This window comes from Lathamus discolor, assembly GCF_037157495.1.
Source record: "Lathamus discolor isolate bLatDis1 chromosome 2 unlocalized genomic scaffold, bLatDis1.hap1 SUPER_2_unloc_1, whole genome shotgun sequence".
Lineage (NCBI taxonomy): Eukaryota > Metazoa > Chordata > Aves > Psittaciformes > Psittacidae > Lathamus > Lathamus discolor.
In genome coordinates, this window is record NW_027069094.1 from 400,211 (window position 1) to 426,001 (window position 25,791).

The 25,791-nt window shown below is 49.2% G+C and overlaps 1 protein-coding gene across 17 annotated transcripts in view; it reads right to left on the reverse strand.

Moving 5' to 3' along the window:
* Positions 1-25,791, reverse strand: part of SCRIB (scribble planar cell polarity protein) — a 101,633-nt gene that overhangs the window by 10,984 nt on the left and 64,858 nt on the right. For 5 of the 17 annotated variants that reach the window (XM_065664202.1, XM_065664190.1, XM_065664200.1 and 2 more), the window contains 12 exons: positions 23,742-23,798; positions 22,952-23,035; positions 16,221-16,289; positions 12,581-12,631; positions 12,024-12,065; positions 11,049-11,174; positions 9,366-9,473; positions 7,735-7,782; positions 7,340-7,505; positions 5,667-5,835; positions 4,050-4,139; positions 3,554-3,742 (listed from right to left, as the gene is read on the reverse strand). In XM_065664202.1, the coding sequence (XP_065520274.1) occupies positions 3,554-3,742; positions 4,050-4,139; positions 5,667-5,835; positions 7,340-7,505; positions 7,735-7,782; positions 9,366-9,473; positions 11,049-11,174; positions 12,024-12,065; positions 12,581-12,631; positions 16,221-16,289; positions 22,952-23,035; positions 23,742-23,798 (1,199 nt within the window). Of the gene's footprint in view, positions 1-3,553; positions 3,743-4,049; positions 4,140-5,666; positions 5,836-7,339; positions 7,506-7,734; positions 7,783-9,365; positions 9,474-11,048; positions 11,175-12,023; positions 12,066-12,580; positions 12,632-16,220; positions 16,290-18,724; positions 19,100-22,951; positions 23,036-23,741; positions 23,799-25,791 lie in introns of all 17 variants that reach the window. The other 12 variants (XM_065664192.1, XM_065664188.1, XM_065664204.1 and 9 more) reach the window with 11 other exon arrangements.

A 25,791-nucleotide genomic window follows, 5' to 3' on the forward strand; every position in this document is an offset into this window, starting at 1 on the left:
CTTACAAAAAGAAGCACATTATGGTGACTGACTTATTCCTGCCAATGCCAAAATAAGCCAAGCCTTATCCTTACCCAAGGAATCAGCCAGGCACTTCTCCAACAACTGAATCACAGAATCATAGAATGTTTCAGTTGGAAGGGACCTTAAAGATCATCCAGTTCCAACCCCTAAATAATAATAAATAAATAACAATAAAGAATAAAAAGCTACACCTTGGTATCAGCAGCAAAGTGCAGCTGAGGACCTGGTCTGCAGAACTTAAAACTAGTAACACTGGATCTGGTAACTGACAAGCAAGATGGCTGCAAGTAGCTTCCCCTTTGTCGTGGTTTAAACCGAGCCACACAGCTCGTTCACTCACTCCCCTCCCCCCAGCCCCACTGTCTCCCTCTTTCTTTCCTTCCCCCCACTCCCCGCTCCCAGAGGGATGGGGAGGAGAATCGAGAGAATGCAACTCCCACGGGTTGAGATCAGAACAGCCCAGTAACTAGGGTATAACACAAACCACTGCTGCTACCACCAATGATAATAATGATAAGAGAAAATAACAAGGGAAGAGAATACAATACCACCGCCGAATGAGTTCGACCCCCCTGAAGAGAGCCAGTACCCTTCCGGGTAACTCCCAGTTACCCCCCTGGGCATGACGTGCTGTGGTATGGAATACCTCTTTGGCTAGCTTGGGTCAGGTGTCCTGTCTCTGCTTCCTCCCAGCCTCCCCTCATCCCTGGCAGAGCATGAGGCTCACAAAGTCCTTGGTCAGATTAAAACATTTGTGTTATCAGCTCTGTTCCCAGGCCGAAAGTCAAAACACAGCACTGCACCAGCTACTAAGAAGGAGAAAAATGACTGCTACTGCTGAACCCAGGACACCCTTGTCATCTTCTCTTACCTCTAAAAGGCTCTTCCTTCACCAGTTCATTTGACATGAATAAAACATGCTTAGAAGACAAGAGACTGAAGGTTTGGAATGCAGGGATCTCTCTCCTGCTCACAACAGACAAACCACTATGCTCAACATTTACTAATGCTTCTACAGTGTAATGCAGAATGCTTACTGTGCCCTAAGCAATGTCAGCAAGACCGCAGCTAACCCAGACTCAGATGTTCAGTAATGCTCCAGGATCACCTAAAAATCTTGTCCCCTCTCCCGCATTTGTCAGATTTATCTGCTGGCAATAGCAACAAGTTCATGGAAGAACACAGAGCCCGGAGGCAAGTAGTGCACATCCTGTGACACGAGTCACGTCCTTGGCATGGCTTTGCTTTCAAGGTTTATGCAGGCAATGTCATGGTTCTCCTTTCTACACCCATCTGAAACAAAAAAGTGTGCCTTGGATATGTTAATCCTTAGGCAGGAGGAATCAGAGCTGACACTACCTCATAAAGCCTGCCCCATCATATGAGGAAATACACATGAAAAGTGGAGGCATAAGGGAGAGAAACCCCCATGTGTCTAACTGGGCAGGGGTGACAGATCAGTCTCTACCACCTCTCCCAGCAGTAGTGCTAGTTTTTAGGAGGAAGAGCCCAACAGACAGCTTCTGCTTTGTTGGATCAAATACAACAGTGGAGCTTTTTCTTTCTTAGGTGAAAGACTGAGCAGCGACTGCAAGATGTCTACTGACAGCACTGTGATGCTCACACAGCATCACACTGACAGTCAGTTTTTGATGTATGCAATGCTTACAGCCTTCCTGTGAGGCAGAGAAGTGCCAGTACACTCCTCTCCGTGCACCTGCATTGTGTTAGGATGTAGGGATACAGAAGGACAGTTAAGCAAGAATTTGGGTCATCTCGGTCCCATCCAGTCTCTTCTGGACTATGGTTTCTTAGCACACTTTGGCTCTACAGCCCCTGCGCAGCTTCTAGCCCTGTAACACAAGGGCATTGGGTCTGTCTTGGAAGGCATTGTTTGCAAATTCTCTTCCACTTGTATTTTTGTAAATGGCTTCCTGTCTTAATGTGACAACAGAGAGCTTCCATTTGCAAATGATGCTGCCTGAGAAGTTGTGACACAGAAACCACAGAAACAGCATCACCCAGAACAGGCGTGAGATGCCAACTACAGCAGAACACTGAGTGAATCAGAGCAGCAGACAAGAGTCCCACAGTTTGGAGCATGAAACAATAGCACAGGGTGGAAACAATCCTGGCAGAGCACACTCTGCTGACATCCTGACTCATCTGCAGGCATCCCCGTCAGTGGGGAGCAGGGAAGGAGGGGTTACTAACTACAGACTCACAGAGCATAAATCAGGTTGGAAGGGACCTCTGGAGGTCATCTGAACCAGAAGCTGCTCGAAGCAGGGCCAGCTTCAAAGGTCTAACAAACATGCTACAAGACAACAGAAACCAATCTCTTCCAAAACAAAGTTCCATAGAACAAAAAGGCTTTCCAGTGACCTGTTCAGCTCTTTGGTATTACAGGGCAGTGCAATGAAACTAAGGCCGTGTTTCACAAACAGCCTTCCAGCTGAGACAGACTCATCCAACGCAAAAAGCTGGACATACCAAGGAAGTTTTGCTTGAAGGGCAAAAGCCCTGGTACAAGGAACATCAGTCCAACTCTAAATAAACCATAAGCAGATCTGCTACATGATCAAGTAACAAGGGCAAGCTCTGTACCCTCAAAGCCTAGATAATCAGCAAGCTCTCATTAAGGACTCCACTAGATATTTCTACATCCTCAGAGCTTTCCCAGAAGATGACAACACCATTATCATCCATGTCTAAGCATAAACACTGGAAATACCAAGTGGTATCGCAGCTCACTGTAATCCCTCCAGTGTCTTATCTATGAGGCTGGCAAGGATGAGCCACTAACAGCCCTGTTCATCTAAAAGCTCACATTCAAACCCTAGAAGACTGTTTCAGACTGTCTCTGGAATGTCTCCTACAGGAACATTATGGGAAGAAAACTGTAATTAGTTATAGGAGCAGCTTGACTAATTTTTGAGAGGAATTACATGACATAGTAAGTGCTTGGACTAGCTTCAACTCTTAAGTTCTGAGGTAGGAAGTTCTCTTTCTTCCAAAACAACTTTTAATCACTCTTTCACAGCTGATGAAACAGTTTGTGTGGATAAGAATGCCCTCACTTGCTAATTTCTTGGCTTCAGCAAGTCTTCCAGTCTAGCAGCACTGGATATGTGAAATGCTCTTTTCATTTCCCATTTTGAGTATGTCACCTTGCAGCTTCAATAAATACCATCTTTTACATGTTACAAAGGAAATGGGAAGTTGTGTGAGAGAGGGAAGGAACACAGCCACCATCACATGAAGGTGTTCATGTCTTTTATAACACTTCACTGTCTTCATGATTGTGCAGGCTCTAAGAGGCATCTCACCCATGTAGCTGTCAGAAGCAGCTCAGCCAAGCAGCAGATGCTTCATGCTGTTTGACCAGATCCTGTATAACCTCCCTTAACACTTGCCTTAGGAAGGCTTGCTTAGTCCCTGGTTTAATATAATGTAATCCAAAAGACATGCAGCAGGTCCCCTTTCCCTGACGTAGTGCAGTGAAGAGAACAGTGAAGTTCTGTCTCACCGTGCTGCTCTCCACATGGCTCGTTTCTCTGCCTCCAGAGCACGACGTTCTGCTGGAGAAAGCTCCTTCTCTTGACCACTCAGAAGCTCAGGACTCTGCATTCGCAACCGTTCCTGGTGCCGCCGCTCGGCTTTGGCTGTCCTCACAGGTGCCACTGGATCCCCTGCTCCAAGGTATAATGGACTCAGCCTAGGCAGAGAGAGAAACAGTGAGAGGTAGGCTGGCCTGGGCCACCACAGCTCTCATCTGCCTGTTTTCAAGATAAGACATGATGACTGACACCCCCAAGCAACTGCTTAGTACCACATCCTAGGACATCACCGTGGGAGACAGAAGTACATACAGCAGAGGTGAGTCTCTTGTAACAAGCTGCTTCTGATCAGTTTCCTTTTCTCCACAAAATCCTTCCTTTTATCCCCTGGGTCTGCTAAAAGGGGAAGCCATCTGCTCCATTATTTGGCAGCTCCTTGGCAAAGGATATTGATGATCCACTTACCCAGACATAGAGTTGGTTCTCTGTTCAGGCTTGATTCCCTCTTCCAGTGAATTCCTCTGTGAACTGTTGTTCTCATTGACCTCAGAGGGCCTAGAGCAAAACAAGCAAGTCAACTCACAGTACCACAGGCTAAGACCCAAGAAAGGTTTGGAATAGACCCAAGCCCCGGAAAGCCGGTTCATTTTGAAGATGTAACCCTTAATGATTTTGTTCAACAGCTCCTGCCCCATTGCTGCAAGTGTTTCCTTGTTGATTTCATCGATGTTGACACTAACTCATCATGGAACTCCTTTTCTTCATCTGGAGCCAACCATCCACTAACACACACACTCTTCAATGTAATGCACCAATAGTGTTTGCTGGTAAGCTCTTGCACAGCTCTAGCCTGGCTCTTTCCAGGTGCCATTTGTGATGGGCAGTCTGGCTGCTTCCAGCTCTTTGCTGGTGTCAGGATGCCTGAATGCTAACAAAGGACATCCCTCCTGGGCTGTAAGTGAATGCACATCTGGGCTAGGGATGAATCCTGAGTGATCTCAGAACAGGGATTCTTGGTGTAGCCACTCTATACAACTGCTTCACACACATGGAGGCGTTGTGCTCATAACCAAATTCCTGCAAGCTTTGGACCAGCTGAGCTGGAGCTGCCATCCGCATTCTTTGTGCACATGCAGACACTCCTCAGTCTGGTCTATAATGGAAGAGGTCTCCCAAGCCCGTTTTCCGCAGGTTAGGAACATGCCTACAGTTACTGTGGCTCACTTGGCAGTGAGAAAGTTCACCATGACTCTGAGCCCTTATTTTTACTTTCGAGTTCATTTTAGTTAAATTTCAGTTTTTGCTCTGGCATGACAAAAAAAAAAAATTTTTTTTTCAAGAAATTCAGTCAATTCACTGCCTGCCCTTCGCTCAAGCACAGATAAGAATGGGAAGTGATCTAATAGATCTGGCCTTACTGTCCTCTAACTTCCCACACTTCACTGTGAAAACAGTAGGGGTAAGTAGGCCTTCACATCAAATCAAGAAGCTGGTTTGCATTTGGCTGCTGTCCTTCCCTGTCAGCACAGGACGTGGAAGGTCTCAGAGCACTCCTCATGTGAGAAGTTCCTCAACACAGACTGGACAGAAACAATGGAAAGAAATAAGATTCAAAATGCCAGCCGTTGTAAGACTGGCAGTAGAAGTGTTAGTGAAGAGAAGAATGTCTGTAGTAAAGAGTCAGAAGGGAGAGTCAGAAAGACAGCTTCAGCTTTATCCTAGTGCATCCTTATTTCTGTCTGAAGTCTTACGAGAAGCCTTTTCTCATTCCCCAGTTCTATGTCCAAGAATTAGAAAAACACAGATCAAGGCAACCTGGAGGACAAGTCCAGGAGAACTGGGAAACAAAAGCCTAAAAGCTCCCAAACTCAGGTTCAGAATCAGGGCTTATCTCAAATGAGCTACCTCTGAAAATCCATGTCTCTACATACTCCAGTGCACAGCTGAAGAAGCTGTTCTGCTGAAAAGCACAAGCTGGAAAAACCTGCCTGTTTCTGTGCCCAGCCCTCTTCCCTGAATATCACTACTACTGGGACACCCCTGACACATGAGGGTGGTTCTGAGCTACCAATTGTGTCTTACCGAGCTGCTGGAGCCTGGATGTTCCTCCCATTTAATTTCTCAATCTTGTACTCAACTCCTTCAATGATGACACTGGACTGCATGCTCATCTTAGGCACCTGTTTCACCACCTCATCCTCTTCTGCTTCTTCCTCCAACAGAAGGGTACGTTTCTGCTGCAGTTTTCGAGCTGCCAAAATAAGACAGACTCATCTTGCACCAAAAAGCACACCCTGAGCTCCCCCACAAGGATGCAACCTTTTGGGCAGGTCCTTACACTCATCATACATCCAAGTCTGTGATGTTTTAAGTCCATACCCTCTCCTTGGATGCCTTTGTTTCTCCTCCACTCCATTAATGCTTGATGCAACAAACCACACCATTCCCTCAGTCACTCCTTCCTTACTTACTAAACTTCCATTCCTGGATGCTCTACAGAACAGATTTCAGCAGTTCATTATGCTGACTGCATGCATCCTCAAACTGGAAGTTGTGCGCTCTCTGCAGCAGGTATTATGCAGGTAACCAGTCCCCAGTAGTGTTCCTCAGGGCTCAATTCTGGGGTCAGATTTGTTCAGTATTTTTATCAAAGATCTTGATACAGGAGTTGAATGCACCATTAGCACGTTTGCTGATGATATTAAACTGGGAGGTGCTGCTGACTCTCTCAAGGGACATGAGGCCTTGTGGAGTGATCCAGATAGACTGGAACATTGGGCCATCATCAACAGTATGAAATTTAACAAGTGCAAGTGCTGGGTTCCACACCTGGGATAGAGTAATGCGAGGCTGAAGTCTAAACAGGGAGAGAAGTGGCTGGAGATCAGCCCTGCAGGAAGGGACCTGGGGTGCTGGTTGGCAGCAGGGTCAGCACAGCCAGCAGTGTGCCCTGGCACTAAGAAGGCAAAACACAACCTGGGGTGCATCCACCACAGCAGAGACACATGGTCAAAACGTGGGCTTGTCCTGATGTATTCAGTGTTGGTGCAGCTTCACCTGGGACAGTGGGTGGAATTCTGGGCCCCACCATTTATGAAGGATGTGAAGGTTCTTGCTCAGAGGATGACAACAGAGAACCCAATTTACAAAAGAAATTCTGCAACAATCTTTGCAAGCAACAGAGAAGTCTCAAACCCAGGAGTCCAATTCCACCTGCATTTTCCTATTGAATATACCAGGATTTCAGCAAAAGCCTTTTTTCCAACAACATTGTTTCTCATCACCTTTTAAAACAACTTTCAAGCAGGACGAAAGTACACCAAAAACTATAGCAGTAATTTTCCCTCCTGTTGCAAGCCCTGTGCAAAATCAGAGCAGCACACTGAGCAACGAAAGTTCTGCTGTCAGATACTATGGAAGGGTGCCACGGGCAGCCCCTGTTGCTGCGTATCAGCCCCAGCAGCTTACAAAGAATCATCATCATTTGTAGTAGCTTTTAAAAAATGTTATTGAGGTTTTTATTAAGGAGAGGAAGCTCCGACACCACAGCACTTGCATCAGTTCTCACAGCAACAGTGCAGCATCCGAAAACTCCTTCACATCCACTTACTTCAAGCTAGTACTAGGCCTTATGAATAACAGCTTTATATCCAGCTTTTGGAAGTGCTGGATTTCTGGTGTGGGTGCTCTCTCATGTCTTCTACTGAGAAAGGATTCACTGAACAGGCCAAATGCCCTTGCACATTCCAACGTACCTTCCTCTTCTTTCATTTTCTTCAGGTCATCCTCTCCCACCAAGGAGACACGCTTGGGAGGTTTGTCCAGCTGCTGCTGCTTCACCTCAATTTCAAAGTACTTCTGCCTCTCGCGGAAGGACCTCTGCTCAGGGCTGGGCAGGCCGCTGGGGCTCTGCATGGTCACCTACGAGAGCCACACCAGCACTGCCACAGTGACTGAGCCAAACCACCCCCATTACCCCTAGTGTGTGCCCGGCCCTTGCCGTGTCCTCCACAGCCTCCTCTTCCTCCTCCCCAGCCTTCCCCAACAGCATGCACACATGCTGTCATCCTGTCCCTGCAGCCACTGCCCCAAAAGCATGAATCCTCTGGAAGTTCCCATCCTCCCGCCAGCTCCAGCCACCAGAACTCACCTCCAGGGCAGCTTTGGGATTCTCTGAGCTGGTCTGACCAGGCAGTTCCTAAGGACACAGGGAAAGGGGCATGTTCTAAACAGAAAGTTTCCTACCACCACTCTTGCCCTCCAGCCATGTGTCACCAATGCCACATGAACAGGAGCAGTCCAGACATGATGGACTGCTTCACAAAACAGCCCCAGAATTAACACAACACATCGCCAATTTTGAGTTATAAGGATTTATATTAAATAAAGGGCTAAACAGAGTGGTTTTGAATGGGTTTAAACAGAATGGCTTTAAACTAATGGAGGAAAGATAGAGATGAGCTCTTAGGCAGAAGCTCTTCCCTGTGAGGGTGCTGAGGCGCTGGCACAGGGTGCCCAGAGAAGCTGTGGCTGCCCCATCCCTGGCAGTGCTCAAGGCCAGGTTGGATGGGGCTTGGAGCCCCCTGTTCCAGTGGAAGGGGTCCCTGCCTGTGGCAGGGGGTTGGAACTGGATGGCTTTAAGGTCCCTCCAACACAAACCAGTCTGGGATTCTGTGAAACAAGCGGCAACAACTTTTAAAGGAGCAAAAAATGAAAAACCTGGAGGAACAGAAGAACGGGAGCAGAGAGCTCAACCTGAGATGGAGGAGGCTTAGACTTTACCTCAAAGATGCAACTATCAAAAATTTACTTCTAAGAAGTGAACACATCTTCAGGTAATAAAAAAATCTGTATTTACCAGAAGAAATGGTACCTCCCACTCCACTGAATGGGGACAAGAACCCTTAGAGATGCCCAGGAAAAGGAGGAGAGGCACAGACTGTGGTAAAAGAAATTCTGATAAAACACAGAAAGAACCCTCTTCACAGCAGAGATGGTCACACACTGGAAGAGGCTGTCCACAGTGGCCTCAGAATCTCCATTCTTGGAAATTCAAGGCTCCAGCAGACTGGGCCTTTTGCCCTGTTTTGCACAGGGGACCAAAGCAGATGATGTCCAGAAGCCTTGTCTATTCTGAATGGTTCCATGATTCAAATACATGAAGAAGGAACAGTTCCAATTAAGTTAAAATCTAAGGAAAAATTCCTCAGAACAGGTTTAGCCTGGCCCTGGACTCTGGAAGTTCAGAGTTTCTTTTCCTCACAACAGCACAGTTACTCTACAGCATCCCAGTGTCCAGGGAGAATAACAGCAATGCAAAGTTCAGTGAGCTTTCAGGACTTGGTATGTTTATGGACAGGACTCTGCAGCGTGACCATCCACAAGAGGAACAGACTTCAACTCCCAAGGGGCCCTCCACATGCCCCTCCTTCACGAGAGGAACCAGATCGTTACCTCCTTCCTGTTCTCACACCTCCCTTGATTACCTGCCGTGCTCATGCACGTTTTTGTACCACTGCTGGTGTACAAACACCGTCCAAACAGTTCATACCACTGCTGGTGTACAGTGTAGAAACAGTTTGTATCACTGCTGGTGTACAGTGTGCAGTTTGTACCACTGCTGGTGTACAGTGTACAAACAGTTTGTATCACTGCTGGTGTACAAACAGCTTGCACCACTGCTGGTGTACAGTGTACAGTTTGTACCGCTGCTGGTGTACAAACACCGTACAAACAGTTTGCACCGCTGCTGGTTTAACAGCCCCAGCCAGCACTAGTTACCTGTGTCTCGAGCAGAGGGTGTGACAAGGGCACTGCTGCAAAGGTCTTGTATGCTTGCTTGACATTGAAGGGGATCTCGTCTGGAGAGGGTGGTGAAGGTGGCTTCTGCTACAAGGACAAACACAGAAGGTAAGGATAACCACAGGTATTATAAAAAAACAGGGGAAACACAACACAACCCTCGGCCTGCAAAGCCTGAAGAGTGGGGTATGTAAGAGACAGCTCCTGCAGAAACACGAGCAGCATATTGTATACATGCTATGCACAGCAACACATGTATCACAGCCCTGATTTACTTCTTGGGTGGTGGAGGAATGATACTTTTGGTGGTACAGATCCTCACTGACCTGACCAGAGTGTTGTGACTGATCTCTTGGTCAAGGGGCCACACTGTTGTCACAGTCCTTGAGGATTTCCACCCAATTCAGCTAGCATGTGCCTGGTGGAATCAGTGGCAGCTCACTCAGGGATCTCTAATCTGGAGAAGATCTGCTTTTGATCTCAAATTTTCCCTTCACAGAATTCCACTTACTCAGAAACATCTAGTATAGTCCAAAAGGACCCTCCTGTTGCTTGTCTTTACTGGGCTTTTCCTCTCTTATCTTCCCTGTGATCTCTGCTATCACATTCAGGGAGGAAGAGTTGGGATGAGCTGCTCAAAGCACCACAGAGATGAATGGGAGTAGGGAGTAAATGACACCACCACCTTCCTTTCTACTAGAAACGAAACCCCCTTTAGTGGCTTCATTTCTTCAAGCCCTTTGGCTGCACTAATGCAGTTTCAGGTGTTTGTGATTCTTCTGTGTCCTGGACTGAGGCAAAATTATGTTGTTTGATGATGTTCCATTCTGCATAGGCTAAAGAACAGCACATCAACATCAGAAGAGACTGTAAATACGTGAATCCTGGCCTATTACATGGGTGTCCATAGCTGTTTGTCTGCAAATCAGGTCTCTGATTTGGTCTCATGTCATACAAGCTTACATGAAAAGAGAAGGGCTGTACTGCAGGTATACAGTCTTCTGTTATGACAAAGACCAACATACCTGAAACTTACCCATCAGCATACAGCCCAGGGAACATGAATCTTTCAAAACCAATCATTTTGCAAATCATAAAACTTACTATCAGCAAGCTGGTCTCAGCTCCTGCTCTGAGATGCAAGACATGATAGACAAAGGTCCTGAAAGATATATGCCTCAGCAGAAGCAACACCTCAAAAATAATGATCTAAATCTGTATCTGCTCTGGGGATTTCAGCCATGATAGTTTCAACTTCTTTGCTACAGTTTGCTAACTTCTTGAACAGGTAAGTGAAGACACAGACTGGTGACATCCTTTTTAGAAAAATCAGAATCATAGAACCATGGAATGGTTTGGGTTGGACATGACCATAAAGCTCATCCAATTCCAACCCCTGCCACGGGCAGGGGCACCTTCCACTAGAGACCAGATTGCTGAAAGCCCCATCCTTGAACACTGCCAGGGATGGGGCAGCTGCGACATTCTGCTTGTGACAAGTTCTTACCCAAGGCATCCAGAGTGATGGATAAACAGGACCAGCCTTAGCTAAGGCATGTCATCTTTAAATGACCAAGTCACCTACCCGCCAGGAGAAATGGCACTTTAGCAACCGGGGGCAGATAAGACACCGCTCAGCAAGGAGGAACTCAGGCCACTTACAGAGTTCTGGATACTGAAGCACAGCTCAGGTTGCTGGAAGGGATTGGGGCTGTCCCCGTCCTCCGAATTATGCGAGGCAGCATTTTGTCGCACTCGGGAAAGAGGCTGAATGACGCCTGGCTTGGTCTGCTCGTGTCAGTGCCCCACAGCGCGGCAGAGCCAGAGGAGGAGGGCAGGAGAGAGAGGGAGAGGATGGGGGAGAGAGAAATGAGCAGTTAGGGCAGCAAGATGCCTCTGCCATGCAAGTGAATAAGACAAACCCATGCACCTGAGCTCAAGAGGGAGAGCTACTGAAGCAAACACCAACCAATGACTCTGCTGTAAGTACTCTGGACAGGCAAAGAGGTTCAGACAAGTCAGGGTCAGAACAGGAGCAGTGGGTCATAGAGAAGACCAGGACACAAGGAAGAATCTGCCATACAAGTAGCAGCTACAAGGGTCAGAGGGGTATGGCATGAGTACATAAAGGCCTGCAGAATCTAAGTGTCATGAATGGAAGATGTAGTAGGGAAACATCAGCCAGGAATGGGTACTGGCAAAAGCTGGGGAGGAAAATGAACTGAGGCCCATCAAGGGCTGCAGCTGGAAATGCAGACGTAACAGCAGAGACAAGAGTCTGAGCTTTGACCTAGATGTCATCACTGTTGGATGCCATGTGGAAGTGAGGAAAACATCCAGTACTAAAGAGAATAAAAGCAGGAATTGACAAAGCTGGGAAAAAACATGAGCAAAAGCTGCAAGGGTAAACAGGAATAAAAGCTGCAAAAACAGTCGCATCAAGTTTTCAAGTTTATGGTATTTAAGATGTGGTGCATTTGTGCAAACGAGGTATAGCAGAGAACTGAAGAAGACAGAATAGGAGCCAACAGTGAAGACTTGCAGGGCTGGAATTGAGCACACACGGAAGGGACAAGCTCGATGTGCTGGACGATGCACAAGGACACTATAAGAAGGTCTCATGGTAGATGTACTTACAGATTTACTGTCATCCTGTGATGTAATGAAGTTAATGGAAGCCTGGAAACAGAAATACTGGTGTAAATTTGGAGTCCAAACAGGAAACCTTTTTGTTTACCCTGCTCCATACAAGCAGAAATAAACTCCAACCCTTTCCCCGCCCCATAGAGGAAAAAGCCCCCAAGCTTCACACTAACCCCCACCATACCTCCTTCTTCAAGTGGGGAGCAGTCCAGAGCCCACCCACAAGAGCTGTGTGAGAAGGCGCAACAGCTCTCTGCACATCTTCAAGCACTGACCCCCACCTTCCCCTTCCCCGCTCCAGCTCTTGTTTGCATCCCCTGCCCTCTGCACTTGCACTGAGCTTGAGCAAAGCCACCAGGAAGCCTCCACGCTGCCAGGAAGCGCTCGGAGATGCCATCTCAGCCGTGGCCAGCAGGGAACAGCGCCTCGAGCCCCAGCGGCCGCCCGGGCGCTGCTCCCGGCAGAGAGCACCAAGGCCGGGAGCGGGGAACGCGGCGCCGGGTGGGAACAGCACGGAGCAGCAGCGCACACTGCACACCAGCAGCACTTACAAAGCGGGTCTCCCTGCCTGCCAGGTGAGCAGGCCGAGGGGCTGCAGGCGTCTGGAGAGGGGCAATGCCAGGGAGGATCGTCGGGGGAGAGACCGGGAGAGAAAATGAAGAGACCGGGATTTCCGCGTGAGACCGGCGCCTTTCCCCGCACAGAACCGCGCTCCCGGAGCTGGCAGCGCCCCACGCAGCCCCTGCCGTGGAGGAAGTCCCTCGGCCCTCCTCGGCTTGCACACACAGACCCGCCAGACACCCTCTTCCTCCCCTCGCCTGCTGCTCCCCCACAGGAAGCTGCCAGAACTCAAGGCCAGGCAAGACCGTCATGACAGCAGCTTCCCTCAGAAAGCCCGCTGCCCCCAGGATCCCCCAGATCTCGGAACTACGCCTGGAAGTTCTGGCTGGAGGACAGGATGTCAAAATCAAAGCATTTACATTAAAATTAGATGGCAGCAGAGAATTAGAGATGCAATTCCTTGGAACTTCTACTCCAGAGCAAGCGTGATGCGCAAGTCTCCTGAATCCCCACCAAATGTATAAGCCCCGAGGCTGGCGATTGCCCTGTGTCCTTCAGTGTTATCTGTTGGACCTGTTCCATTTTCTGTAACATTCATTGTCCAGAGAGAACTAAATTCACCAGATGCAGCTTCACCTGACACACAGGAGGCTGCTGCGTATGGCTCTGATCCAGAAAATACTAAATCATGTAAATGTGACAGAAAGCTGATGTAGAAAGTGTGGGGCTGAGAATGGCACTGGCATGACTAAGGGCTCAGCACTGGACACCAAGGCTTCTTCAGGAACAACTGCCAGCGGCACTAATTCACAACATAGACCAAGGAAAAAGGCTCTGGAAGTGAAGACTCAGGAATGGCAGCAGGGAACAAACCTGCTGACAGCTTCAGAGGGCTAAAACAAAGGACAAAGTCATGAAATTGGCTATTAGATCATTAAACACTGCTCAAGCCACAGAGAATTCATGATACAAAACCCCTGTAGTGATGGAACAAAGTACAGCAAGTGCTACGTAACAGGAATTTGAGACATCCAGCCTATAATTGGAGAGGAAATGCCTGCACCCACAAAAAATGGTCCTGGGTGCTCTTAACTTCATAGAATACATCAGTGAGACCTTGTTGATTCTTCTCAAGAGCTATGGAGGACAGAGTGAACCTGGGAAGTTGCCACTGTCAGAGCAGTGACTTCTGTGAGAGACAAAGCTTTTGCTGCTGCCACAGGAACGGGATAATGACAAGCCATTGGACTCTAAAGACAATTTATCACTGAACAAGCCCATCATGGCTTAGAAGAACAGATGGCATTAGATGGTTGCTAGGGGCAAGGACACTGGCACTGAGTTTCCAATGTCAAAACACTGATAAACAGAAGCATCAGGGTACTAGGAGAGTTGCCTACAACAAACTGGAACGATGAACAGTCCATCCAAACGCAAGTTAAAAAAATCACAATGGAGCTGGCACTCAGAAAGATGCAGAATTCCCATCTCCAGAGGTGTTCAAAACTGAACTGCTCATGGCCTGGAGTAATGAGTAGCCTCATCTAATTGGACCTGCTCAGACTGTGCTTTTAGACCAGACCATCCTCCATAGATTGTTCTATGAGCAGCTGCACGGCCACCCTTTGGGATTTGGGCCTCATTTTCATGTGAGAGCTGAAGATCTTTAATCACACACTCAGACTGGAAAAGACCTTTAAGATCATCGAGTTCAACCATTAACCTTGCACAGCCAAAGCTACCACTAAACTACGTCCCTAAGTGCCACATCTACATATCTTTTAAACACTTCCAGGGGCAGTGACTCCAGCCCTGCCCTGGGCAGCCTGTTCCAGTGCTGATAATCCTTTTGGTGAAGAAATTGTCCCTAATCTCCAGTCTAAACCTGCCCTGGTGCAGCTTGGGGCCGTTTCCTCTTGTCCCATCCCTTGTTCCCTGGGAGCAGAGCCCAGCCCCCTCCTTGCTCCATCCTCCTGTCAGGCACTTGTAGGGAGCGATAAGGTCCCCCTGAGGCTTCTCCAGACTAAACTCACAGAATCACAGAATCACAGAATCCCAAGGGTTGGAAGGGACCTAAAAAGATCACCTAGTCCAACCCCCCTGCAAGGGCAGGGTAACCTACAGTACATCACACAGGAACTTGTCCAGGCGGGCCTTGAATATCTCCAGTGTAGGAGACTCCACAACCCCCCTGGGCAACCTGTTCCAGTGCTCTGTCACTCTTACAGTAAAGAAACTCCCCCAGGTCCCTCAGCCATTTCCCATTACACTTGCACGCCAGGCCCTGTGCAGGCTCCATTGCCCTTCTCTGGCCCCGCTCCAGCAGCAAATTAGTATCTAGATCTCTTTTATTGTAGAATGAGGAGAATCATCCCCACTCGGTTCCTTCTAGACAGAAAAATCCAGCGGAAGTGCCAGAGCCAGTGGGACCACAGCTGGAGAGCAGCTGCACTCCCCAGGAATGCCACAGACAGAAAAAACAGGAACATGTATTCACTTTGAAGGGAAAATTTAAATTCTATCCATGAATATTGACCTTCCAAAGGCTGAAGTGACCAGTGGAACCTCCTGCCCCAGGATGAGAAGTGAAAGCAGAGACTTGGAACAATTTGAAAGAAGAGAACAGAGTTGAAATGAGAACCAAGAATGGCTTGTGAGAGCAGGTAATGCTTACCAAACCCACCATAAAATCCAAATTACCAGGAATACAGAAACTTCCCATTTCAGAGTGAAAGCTGGCCTCATACCAAAGAGTGCTAGAAAATACTCCCTAAGGGGAGGTTCACCTGTGACTGTCTGCTGCAGGATCCTTCCGTTTTCTTCCTAACATCTGATGTGGGTAGCTGGCAGCATCACCAACAGAACCAGGGGCCTCTGGGAGACTGAGCAGCACTATTTTACAGACCTGAGATGGTTCTCCTGGCTTACAGACCTGGGATGGTTCTCCTGGTTTACAGACCTAGGATGGTTCTCCTGGCTTACAGACCTGGGATGGTTCCCCTGGTTTACAGACCTGGGATGGTTCTCCTGGTTTACAGACCTAGGATGGTTCTCCTGGCTTACAGACCTGGGATGGTTCTCCTGGCTTATAGACCTAGGATGGTTCTCCTGGTTTACAGACCTGGGACGGTTCTCCTGGCTTATAGACCTAGGATGGTTCTCCTGGTTTACAGACCTGGGACGGTTCTCCTGGCTTATAGACCTAGGATGGTTCTCCTGGCTTACAGACCTAGGATGGTTCTGGTTTACAGAGCTGGGATGATTCTCCATATCCTGACTTCTCAATTTCTTCTGGTATTGCCAAAATTGTCTCTGGAAAAGGCATTGCTGAGGCCACGTCTCAAAAGATACAACTCCTATTCTGCAGTCACTCTAGGCACTGCCCTGCTCATTACCCCTCAGAGCAATAATTTTCCACTGAGTTTATGACTAGTTAATTATACTGCTGGGTCTCTGAGACATTCCGAAAGAGCAGAGCTCCTCCCCCAGTTCTCTAGTTCCTCCTGTGATCAACACTCCTTCACCTCGAGGATGGAAATGATTCTGAGCTCCCTGTGCCCCAGTACCATCCTGCCCTGGAAGCATGCTCCCTGCCTCTTCCCACATTGCCTCCCCCTGGGACACTCTCACCTGCTGGTTACAAGGAGAATAGGGGGGTTCACGCCTGGCATTTCCCGTCCCCGACTCGCCTGCAGGAGCCTGAAAGAGAGAAGACAAAGCTGGATAGTTACTATACAGCAGCAACTTCCATGCCTCTCCCTTAGCCCTGAGACCGGGAGACAAGGGAGACCATGGACATCCAGCTGAGGCCAGCTATGGGCCACCTCACCACGACAGAACACTCAGCAGAGGCCAATAGCAGCTGGCACACTGCAGAAACTTGTGAAAAGTGCTGGAAACAGCAAAGGAATTAAACACTGGAATGGAGATCATCAAGGCCAACTGAATCAGGCTAAAGCATTCTGCCTTGTAAGACATCGCTCCCCCAACTGGGCCCTCAACAGACTGGGCCTAGTGCAGGCAATCCACCCGTTGTAGAGACATGGAGCATGAAACCCACTCCCGACTGAGAGGAGATGAGATTCATCTCCAGCCACATCCACTGGTGTGGGCCTCCTGGTAAGCCCTTTCCAAGTAGTCCAGAGCATGGGAAGGACAGGGCTTTCACCCCATGGTCACCAGTGCTCAGGCTGAACCAGCCTACAGTGAGCCCTAACAGCTAGAACAAGAAAGCAGAGTCCCAGTCATTCCCTACAGTCTATCCACAGGATTCAGGAGCATGATTTAAACAGTACTTTAGATGCCTGAAGTTGGGAACAGGTCATTTGGGTTGTAGAGAACTCTGAGCAAATCTAGGGTTCCACAGTCATTAATACCATACCCATGCAGGAGTGAATAATGCCAGTTTGATTTGAGTCAGCCTTAGCTAATGGTATTTCTACTGACCAAGCCAGTAGACATGATCTGAAGCTTATATTGGAGCACAGAAAACATCTGATCCACCTTAGCACTGTAATGACAGAGAACACAGCAGGATCAACTGATATGCTCCCATGCCTCCACTGCAAAGAGTGTTCTTGCTCACCCTGCTTCCGGCTCCTGCTGTCCAAGTCCTGCCATGTGCCAGCAGATCAGCTTGCCAACCCCCAAGGCAGGAACTGCTCTATGATACTGCTTTCAGGGACCTGAGCTCCCTAATCCATCTGACATGACTGCTCTAGTGCGGGTGCCAGCACATCGAACATGTAGGCAGTGGGAAACTATCCCTTTTGACAGCTACATGGAATTAGATTAGCTCCAGATACCTGTGACACCCACCTCCAGTCTGATGATGGCTGATCTGACATAAAGTCTACCTTCAAAAAGTGCTTTGTGACCAGCTTTTCTTCATAGAATGGTTTGTGTTGGAAGGGATCTTAAAGCTTATCCAGTTCCAACCCCCTGCCATGGGCAGGGACCCCTTCCACTGGAGCAGGGGGCTCCAAGCCCCTGTGTCCAACCTGGCCTTGAGCACTGCCAGGGATGGAGCAGCCACAGCTTCTCTGGGCACCCTGTGCCAGTGCTAACCTGGAATATAGTATCTTTGGGTCTAGTCCTTGCTCTGCCACATTTTCCTGTGCAACAATGAGGAAGTTAAACACAGATTTCCCAGAGCAGAAAGTTCTCCCCTGAAACTGGAAAGTCTGGATACACTAAAAGGTCTCAAGGAACAGTGTGCTGCTGGGCTGCAGATAAACCATGTCAGATGCACTCCCTCTTAGCTTTCACAAGACTAAAACCAGCTGTGTTTGTTCAGGCCCAGATACCCACATGTGACACCACCACCATTCTTCTACAAGCCCCACTCATAACCCAGCAGATGTCTAACACCACAGCTACGAGCCTGACTCCTGCCCACCCAGACTGACACAGGGGAAGTCATAGCATCCCAGAATACCAGACTGGTCTGGGTTGGAGGGACCTGCCATGGGCAGGGACACCTTCCACTTCCAACCCCCTGTGTCCAACCTGGCCTTGAGCACTGCCAGGGATGGGGCAGCCACAGCTTCTCTGGGCACCCTGTGCCAGCGCCTCAGCACCCTCACAGGGAAGAGCTTCTGCCTAAGAGCTCAGCTCAGTCTCCCCTTGGGCAGGTTCAAGCCATTCCCCTTGGCCTGTCCCTACAGGCCCTGATGAAGAGTCCCTCTGTGGCATCCTTTAGCCCCCTTCAGATACTGGAAGGCTGCTATGAGGCCTTCATGCAGCTTCTCCAGGCTGAACAAACCCACCTCTCTCAGCCTGTCTCCAGAGCAGAGGTGCTCTGGCCCCCTTATCATCCTTGAGTCCTCCTATGGACTTGCTCCAACCGCTCCATGTCCTTATGCTGGGGACACCAGAACTGGACTCATGACTGGCACTGCTGAAGTTGCCCGATGTGGCTGCCTCCCCTCAGAGGGGGCTCAGCAGTGCACACTCGGCAGGAAACGGTTCATTAGTGGCTGGAAGACATCCCAGTGACCATCAGTGCCTGACAGCCCCTGAGGGCATGCTCAGAAGTACTTGTGTTAGGTGGGACGGAGCATGCAGAGGGGTTTAGTTGAGCGCCGGAGGCCCTGCCTGCGTGATTGCATGCCACACACCATGCTGGAGCTTGCCTTGGAGTACAGGCTGGTCTGCAGCACTCCCCCCCTGCCATAGCCCAGAGGCGGGCCGCCCAGCCCGGCCTTGCCCCTGCGGTTCGCCACCACGAAGGGGTTCTGGCTGAAGAGGATGGGCTGGGAGTCGATCAGGCATTCCTGCTCCGGCATCTGCTCCTGGGACACGAGGCCACCTGCGGGGTCCTGCTTGTCTACCAGGGGCTTTTCTGCCCCGCTCGTGCATGCGTTGGGCGATGCTGAGTCCCGAGGAAGTGCAGCCACGCTTCCGATGGCCGGATCCGGACATGAATCGCGGCTGTCCTGTGCCACCGGCATGGACAGCACAGTGCAGTCACCCTCCATTCTGGAGCTGGCCTGATTATACTGAGCACGCTGAGAGGAAAACAAAAGGATCAGAAAGAAATAAGGAGAAAAGAGTAAAGGAGAGGAGGAAGAAAATACAGAGCTGATGCTGAAGGACAGGGCAGAGAATTCCAGTACTAATGCCCACATGACCATTCCTTTCCTCACTTCTACTTTACCACCACTCTTGTGATCCCCAATGCTCCTTCCAAGAGTCACAGGCAGCATGCAACACACACACCAAGTAGCTGACAGGCACAAGCACACTCCCTACACTTTTCCAGCTCCCATCCACACCAGCAGCTCACACCGCTGCTCTCCAGCAACTGACTGCCAAAACCTGCGCAAGCACAACCTCACCATCTCACTGCAGCACATCCTCAGGTCAACTCTACCATCACACGGCCAAACATCAGTTGTCTCACCCCTCATGCTTTCAAGCAGTTCCACATAGAGGAACACCCCCTGCACCTCCAGTGCACCTCCATACAGTCACACAGTTATCACCAGAGCATCACACCTGCATGGGCAAACAAGCTTTTATGGCTCCACTTCACCAAAATACACCTCAACAACTAACAGAGAGCTAAATAACAGCCAACAGAGCACAGATCCCTTTGAGCATTCTTCCTGAAGGCAGGACTAAAACAGCTCCAGTTCTGCCTAGGCCCAGCGGTACCCATCCAAGATGAAGCACTGACCTTTCTTCTTTGAATACCATAAAAGAGAGTTTGTTACCCCAGCCAAAGCCTTCTTCAGGGAAGCAGAGATAATCAGAAAGCAATGATCAAATCTCCTTCTACCCGAGCGCCTGCCAGGGAGCAGAAAGAGCTCTTCTGCTCAAAGCACATTCTCCAGCTCCTCTGTCATGGCAGCTCACAAAAATAGCTCTCAAGGGCTGGGTGGTGACTACAATGGCAGCTGAGAGGCTCAGGAATGTCTGGGGCCCTCCCCAAGCCCCCAGCCCAACCTAAGGCAGTCGTTGGCAGGGCCCTGGCTCATATCCTGTTTCCTCAGACCATGAAGCCTGTGTGACCCTTAGATATTTTGCTCTTATAGCTATGTGACTTTCCAGTATAAAAACACCTACCAAAAAAACCCAAATAAAATCCTCGCAATTCCAATCTTCTTCTCCCAGAGTGCCACAAACTACACCAGCGAGGGGTCCAGTGCAAATTAAGTTACACGAGGCAAAAAGCACTTTCAGGAATGTTATTTGCTCACTGGGGATGCTGCAGTGGCAGCAGTCCCAGGCACCCACCATCACACACTGGGTCTATCGGGGCTCCGGGCAGGCCCCTCAACACCACTACCACTGTCCCTTGCAGGCAGAAGAGCACAAACACTGCACAGCCAGGCTCTAGGAGAACACCACCGCCCCACGGCTGACTGCTTTGCACAGAGCGAAAGAGCAAACAATGCCTTTAGGGCACCGTGGAGATGGACACCTCATCCAGCCTGCATGAAGTCTGATGGGGAGCCTCAACCCCTGTTTTCTTCATGGGAATGATGGCAACTGAGCTCCATCTACCCCTCGCTTTCATCTCCAGCACTGCTGCAGCATGTGCCAGTGCAGGAGGCTTTGCTCCCCCTGCTTCACAGGGGCTATTTTTATCAGACAAGCAGCAGTTTCCATTTGGGGTAAGCAAAGATTTGGGCAATGCCGTGTGCTTTTCCCAGCCTTGCCTCTGTCATTCAGGCAGGACCATCACATTTTACCTTGCGTCTGCCAAGGCAAAGGCAGAAGAAGTGCATTTGCACTTCCAATCCATCACCGTCCCAGCCACAGAAACGAATCTAATTTGAAATCTCATTGACAAGTGCAGAGAAAGAATCAATGGCAAGAAGCTGAAGAGAAACAGATTCAGGCCAGAAAGTGCAAATTGTTAATGAACTAACCATGGGGACACAGTGCTGTGAGATGTAAGTCTTCTCCATTTCCTACAGTGTTGATTCTAAATGTTTTGCTGTGGCTAGCAGCAGTCATTCATGCTTGCAGCTTTCAAGCCTGTACTATGGAGAAGACAGAGGATACAATAGCTCTTTTATTAGGTGAGGGCAGTACCCAGCCATCTGAAACTCTGCAGACATCAAGTGACTGAGAAGCTGGCACAGCCTGAGGGCATCGCCCAGATCAGCATTTCCATGCAGCTTTCAACTGGAGTTTTGCATTGGGGTTTTAGAGGTTTACAAACAAAGCAGGCTTGCAGCTCAGTCAGCCCTTGTTCTTCTGGCTCACAAAAGGCTCAATACACAGCAATAAAGATTAACCCAAGACAGACACCATCTGCCCCTTCTGCAGGGGCCATGCTCGGGAAACCTCAGGACAAATTCCACACACAATCCATGACAATCCATTTGCAGCTCCTGCTCAGCAGTGTGAGAACAGCAGGGCCTGAGACTCATTTTCAGGGAGGTGGGCAGCAACAAAGGATACGCAGACACTGCTTAAAGGGTGAGAACGTAGGCTTAGAGACAGAAAAAGTACTATGGGAACCAGGCAATAGCATCAGTCACATCACTGAGTCACCCTGTTTGACACCTGCTAAACGAACCCTGTGCTTTTCAGCTTGCGAGACATGACACTGATCCGTGCCTGAATCTTCCTCACAGGCAGTCACCAAACAGCCAGGGGCAGCTCCTGAAGGAATGCCAGAACCTCACTGTCCTTGCAGCCCACATCTCCCTGCACTCAGGATCAGAGCAAAGACAGGGCTGAGCAAATGACAGCTGGAAAAAGATCAGCGTGGGCACCAATTGGCTCTTCCCCCGAAATGGGACATTTATAGATGCCGCCCATACAGACTGGCATTCCAGTGTGTTTGGCCCCACATTCCAGCACCCAGCATTCCTGGCTGACATGGACTGCTCTGCACACAAATGCTGCTTTGCTCTGCTCTGGATGACACCAGGGCTGAGCAGCAGAGGCAGCTGCCTGCATGGGGCTGGCTCTCCCCTTGTTTCCAGCTGCTGACTTACACCAAGAGATGCTAAAAATACGTTAAACCTTTTCCTGATAATCCTTTGCTGTGAGAACAGCCAGGAATGCACAGTCTGATGGTGACAGGAAAGGGTGGTCTCGCTGCAGTAAGGGGAAAGGAATGGAGATGAAGACAGAACGTGTGCGAAGAAGCAGGCAGAAACTTATTGCAATAGGTATGATGCGGAGAAGGTAAAACTTGACCAAAGGAAGCAAGGACGGAGGGGTGGGATTTTCAACAACACAGGGGAGAGAGATGACTTTGTAACCTGTGAAGTCTGTGAAACATGGATTTTCTCTCTGCTGAGCTGCCACCACAAACCAGGGGCTAAAATGCAGGTTCCAGAGGAGGCGTAGCCAAGGCTGTGTGAGGGATAAGCCATAACATGCAGTCACTGCCACTTGGCCTTCCGCAGTCCCAGGTGGATCCTCATGTTCTTTTAATACCTCTGGTATCAGCGCCCAGCATCCCTCCTCCTTTCTGAATACTGCCTCACGATGAATTTACAGCTAAGCCATGTGCACAACACTGGCATCTTCTGAGTCAGGAAGAATGTTCTCCTCCCTCCTCTGCAACTTGCAGTAGCTGCCTCCTTCCATGATACACCCGCTGCACTCTCCCATTCATGTGTCCTCTGCTGCTGGGCTGCTCTCTCTGCCTGGTTTGAGACACTTCCTTTGGCATCTCAGCAATGACACAGGCCATTTGAACATGACCTGGCTCTCTGCTCTGCTCATTTCCTTGTTCTAATGTTTTGTGGCCACCTCCTGCCTCAGACAGTGTCAAAGTCCACCACAGTTCTGCTTCCTGGTTCTCCTCTGTGGAGATGTCACCTCTCATCCAGGACACAGGGCAACAGAACAACCACAGCCCGCCCCAAGGCCCCACAGGCCCCACTTACAGTGCGACTGACTCTCTGTAGGCCAGTGCTGGGCAAAGCAGCCAGGGTCCGGTAGTCCAGCCTCAAAGGTTCACTGGTGATGTTCTGCAGAGGGGGGAGCACAAAAACACAACCACCAGGAAGAGATCAGTCCTGAAGTCAACTACATCAGCCAGAAAGAGCGATTAAAAGGAAACTACCCTTAGTAACAACCAAGGCCTTGTCTCCAAACTCTGCAGGAAGTTCCCGTTGCCTGGAAATAAACCTGGAATTGTTCCAAACACAACCATGAGCACCCAGGACAGGGGCCAGGCTTGAGAAATCCTGCAGAGAACATGATGCCCTGGCCCTTGGTCACCTACCAGTGCACAGATCCTCCCATTCCTCCTGCCTCACATGTACATGTCCATCCCCCATGGGGGAGAGGAGAATGTGGCATACGTACCCGTCTTCTCCGAACAGCACCCAGAGAGGCTCCCAGCCTGGATCTGGAGGCACATGAGACTGCAAATCTACAGTTCCTCTACCATATCTTTTATCAGCCTTAACTCACCCTTCATGTGTAATTTCATTGAATTTTGTTTCCCATTTGCCTTTCTACTTCGAACCATTGCTTTTCACCATTCCTTCCTGAACCCCACTACAGATTTCCTCATTTCTGGTATCTTCCCTTATACCCCAAAGTCAAGTCTGTTGGGGGGATGCAGAGAATGGAGAACAGAAGTTATGTGGAACAAGCACTTTTAGAGTGCTTCAAGGCCAGTTGTGTCCCTTTTCTGTGACTTTCCAAACCTCCCACCATGCTCCTCACCTCTGCCTCCTCCTCAAGCTGCTGGGTGGCTGCCTCCCGCTCCCTACGCATCCACTCCTTCCGTGAGACAGGACAGAGTCAGAGCAGCATCCAAGCAGCACAGGCAAAGAAAGATGGAAAGAGGTCATCACCATGCTGGGCAGGAACTCCGGAGAAGGGACAGAGGAGCATGAGCAGTGCTGGGACAGGGATGAGCAGAAACCCAGCACACAGGAGCTGGTGTTCTGCAGGAGTTATCACCAGCAAAACAGATGGGAACAGACACCCCATACAACACCAGCCAGGGTGTCACCAGCTGAAGGTTAGAGAGCAGATGTCTCCAAGATCCTCAGCAGGGTCGCTCCTGGGGAACAATGAAGGGAGCTAAAGCCCCACCCCTCCCCGCCAAGCACAAGCTACAGCATCACTGACGGAAAGAAGAAGGTTGCTTATTGCTAGCAGAGACATCCTGACAGAGCACACACTGGAGAGGCTGAAAGGAAATGGGAAAACAGCTCTACAGAGCACAGACCTAGATGTCACTAAGGAACTAAGGAAAAAGACCTAAAATATCACATGCTTGTTAATAGCATCACAGCCAAAAGACTCTATGTAGAGACAGGAACTGTCTAAGCATAAGGCAGGCTAAAATGAGCTGGTCAGCTCTCAGCCACCAGCAGGGCACAGGAGCGACCAGGGACTAATCCCACAAGCCCCAGCTACGGGCTTGCTTCCAAGCTGCAAGAGGAAGGTCATAACATTACTTGTCTTGAAGAATGATTTCTGTGCATTTATACTTCTGTGCCTGTTTGTCCAGCTCCTGTGCTGCTGGGTGAGGGTTGTGGACAAAAGCAGCATCATTTTGCTGTTCTATTGCTTATTGCAGCCCTCCTGACTGCTGCAACCCCATCTCCAGAAGTCTCCAGGCTGGAGGGAAGGGAGGTGGAAGGTAGCTGAGAAATACAGAGGAGCTAATTAAAAACTCTGATAGGGCCCTTCTCTTCAAAAGCATCTCAGCTTTGCCAAAACCAGTGTCCCACATCACACCCCGATCTCCAGACAGTAATGAGTAACACGAGAAGACACTAATGCTCTGGAAGATCACAAGAGCCAAAGGGATATTTAGGGATATTTAAGCTAAAGTCTACTCCGAATCTGGTTATGCTTATTTTGGTCAAGTGTTATTTTTGGCCAAGTGTTCATGCTGACAGTAATGTTGTATGTGTGATCCTCCCCTGAGGTCCTAAGCTGAAGAGAGACAAGAGCACGAGCCAGCCTAGATGGACCTGTGGAATGTTCAAAGTTCAGCTCTGAGTTCATCATCTGGGGAAGCTCTGGATTAAGACTAGAAAAATAACTACAGCTACGGAGCTGGGATAGAGAAGTGCATTGTGGAGAGTCCAAATTACTGGTATTTCTATTAGAAACTGAATTATCAAAGAACTGAACTTGAACTTGAGACATGGATGCAGTGAGTGCAACAACGGTGTCTGAAAACCTCTACAGATGAGTATAGCAAAGCCAAAGTTCTTCCCATTTCTCCAGTTCCCAACCTCAGTGAAAGGAGACATGCTTGATCTCTATCACTCTTGTTCAAGACTGAACATGAAATGCTGAAGGTATTGGAGAAAAGGCACAGAAATGGTGACACTAATAGATTTACTGAGCATCTGGCACTGAGGTGGAATTTCCTCCACTATTACAATGGCAACCATACAGTGCTGGCTCCTTTGCTGCTATAAATTTAATCATCAAATCCAGTAACAGAGACAGAATCCCAGTTTCAAGGCCATGCTAAAAGGCAGCAGCAGAAAAATATCTTTGCTCTTGGGTCTCTGACCATGGATCCCGAGATGTCAGAGGAGCTTGGAACATCAGGTGCCACCTCCTCCTTGTACCCCAATGGAAGGGGAAGCAGAAAATGTGAAATCTTTTCAAGGCACAAATGATTCTGGAGGGGGTCTTGGCCTCTGCTGATCACCAGCTGCAGACATACTGCAGAGGTTGGACATACTACACTCATTACACTGAGCCTTGCTGTAGTGGGAGAAAAGGCAGGGCAGGGAAATAC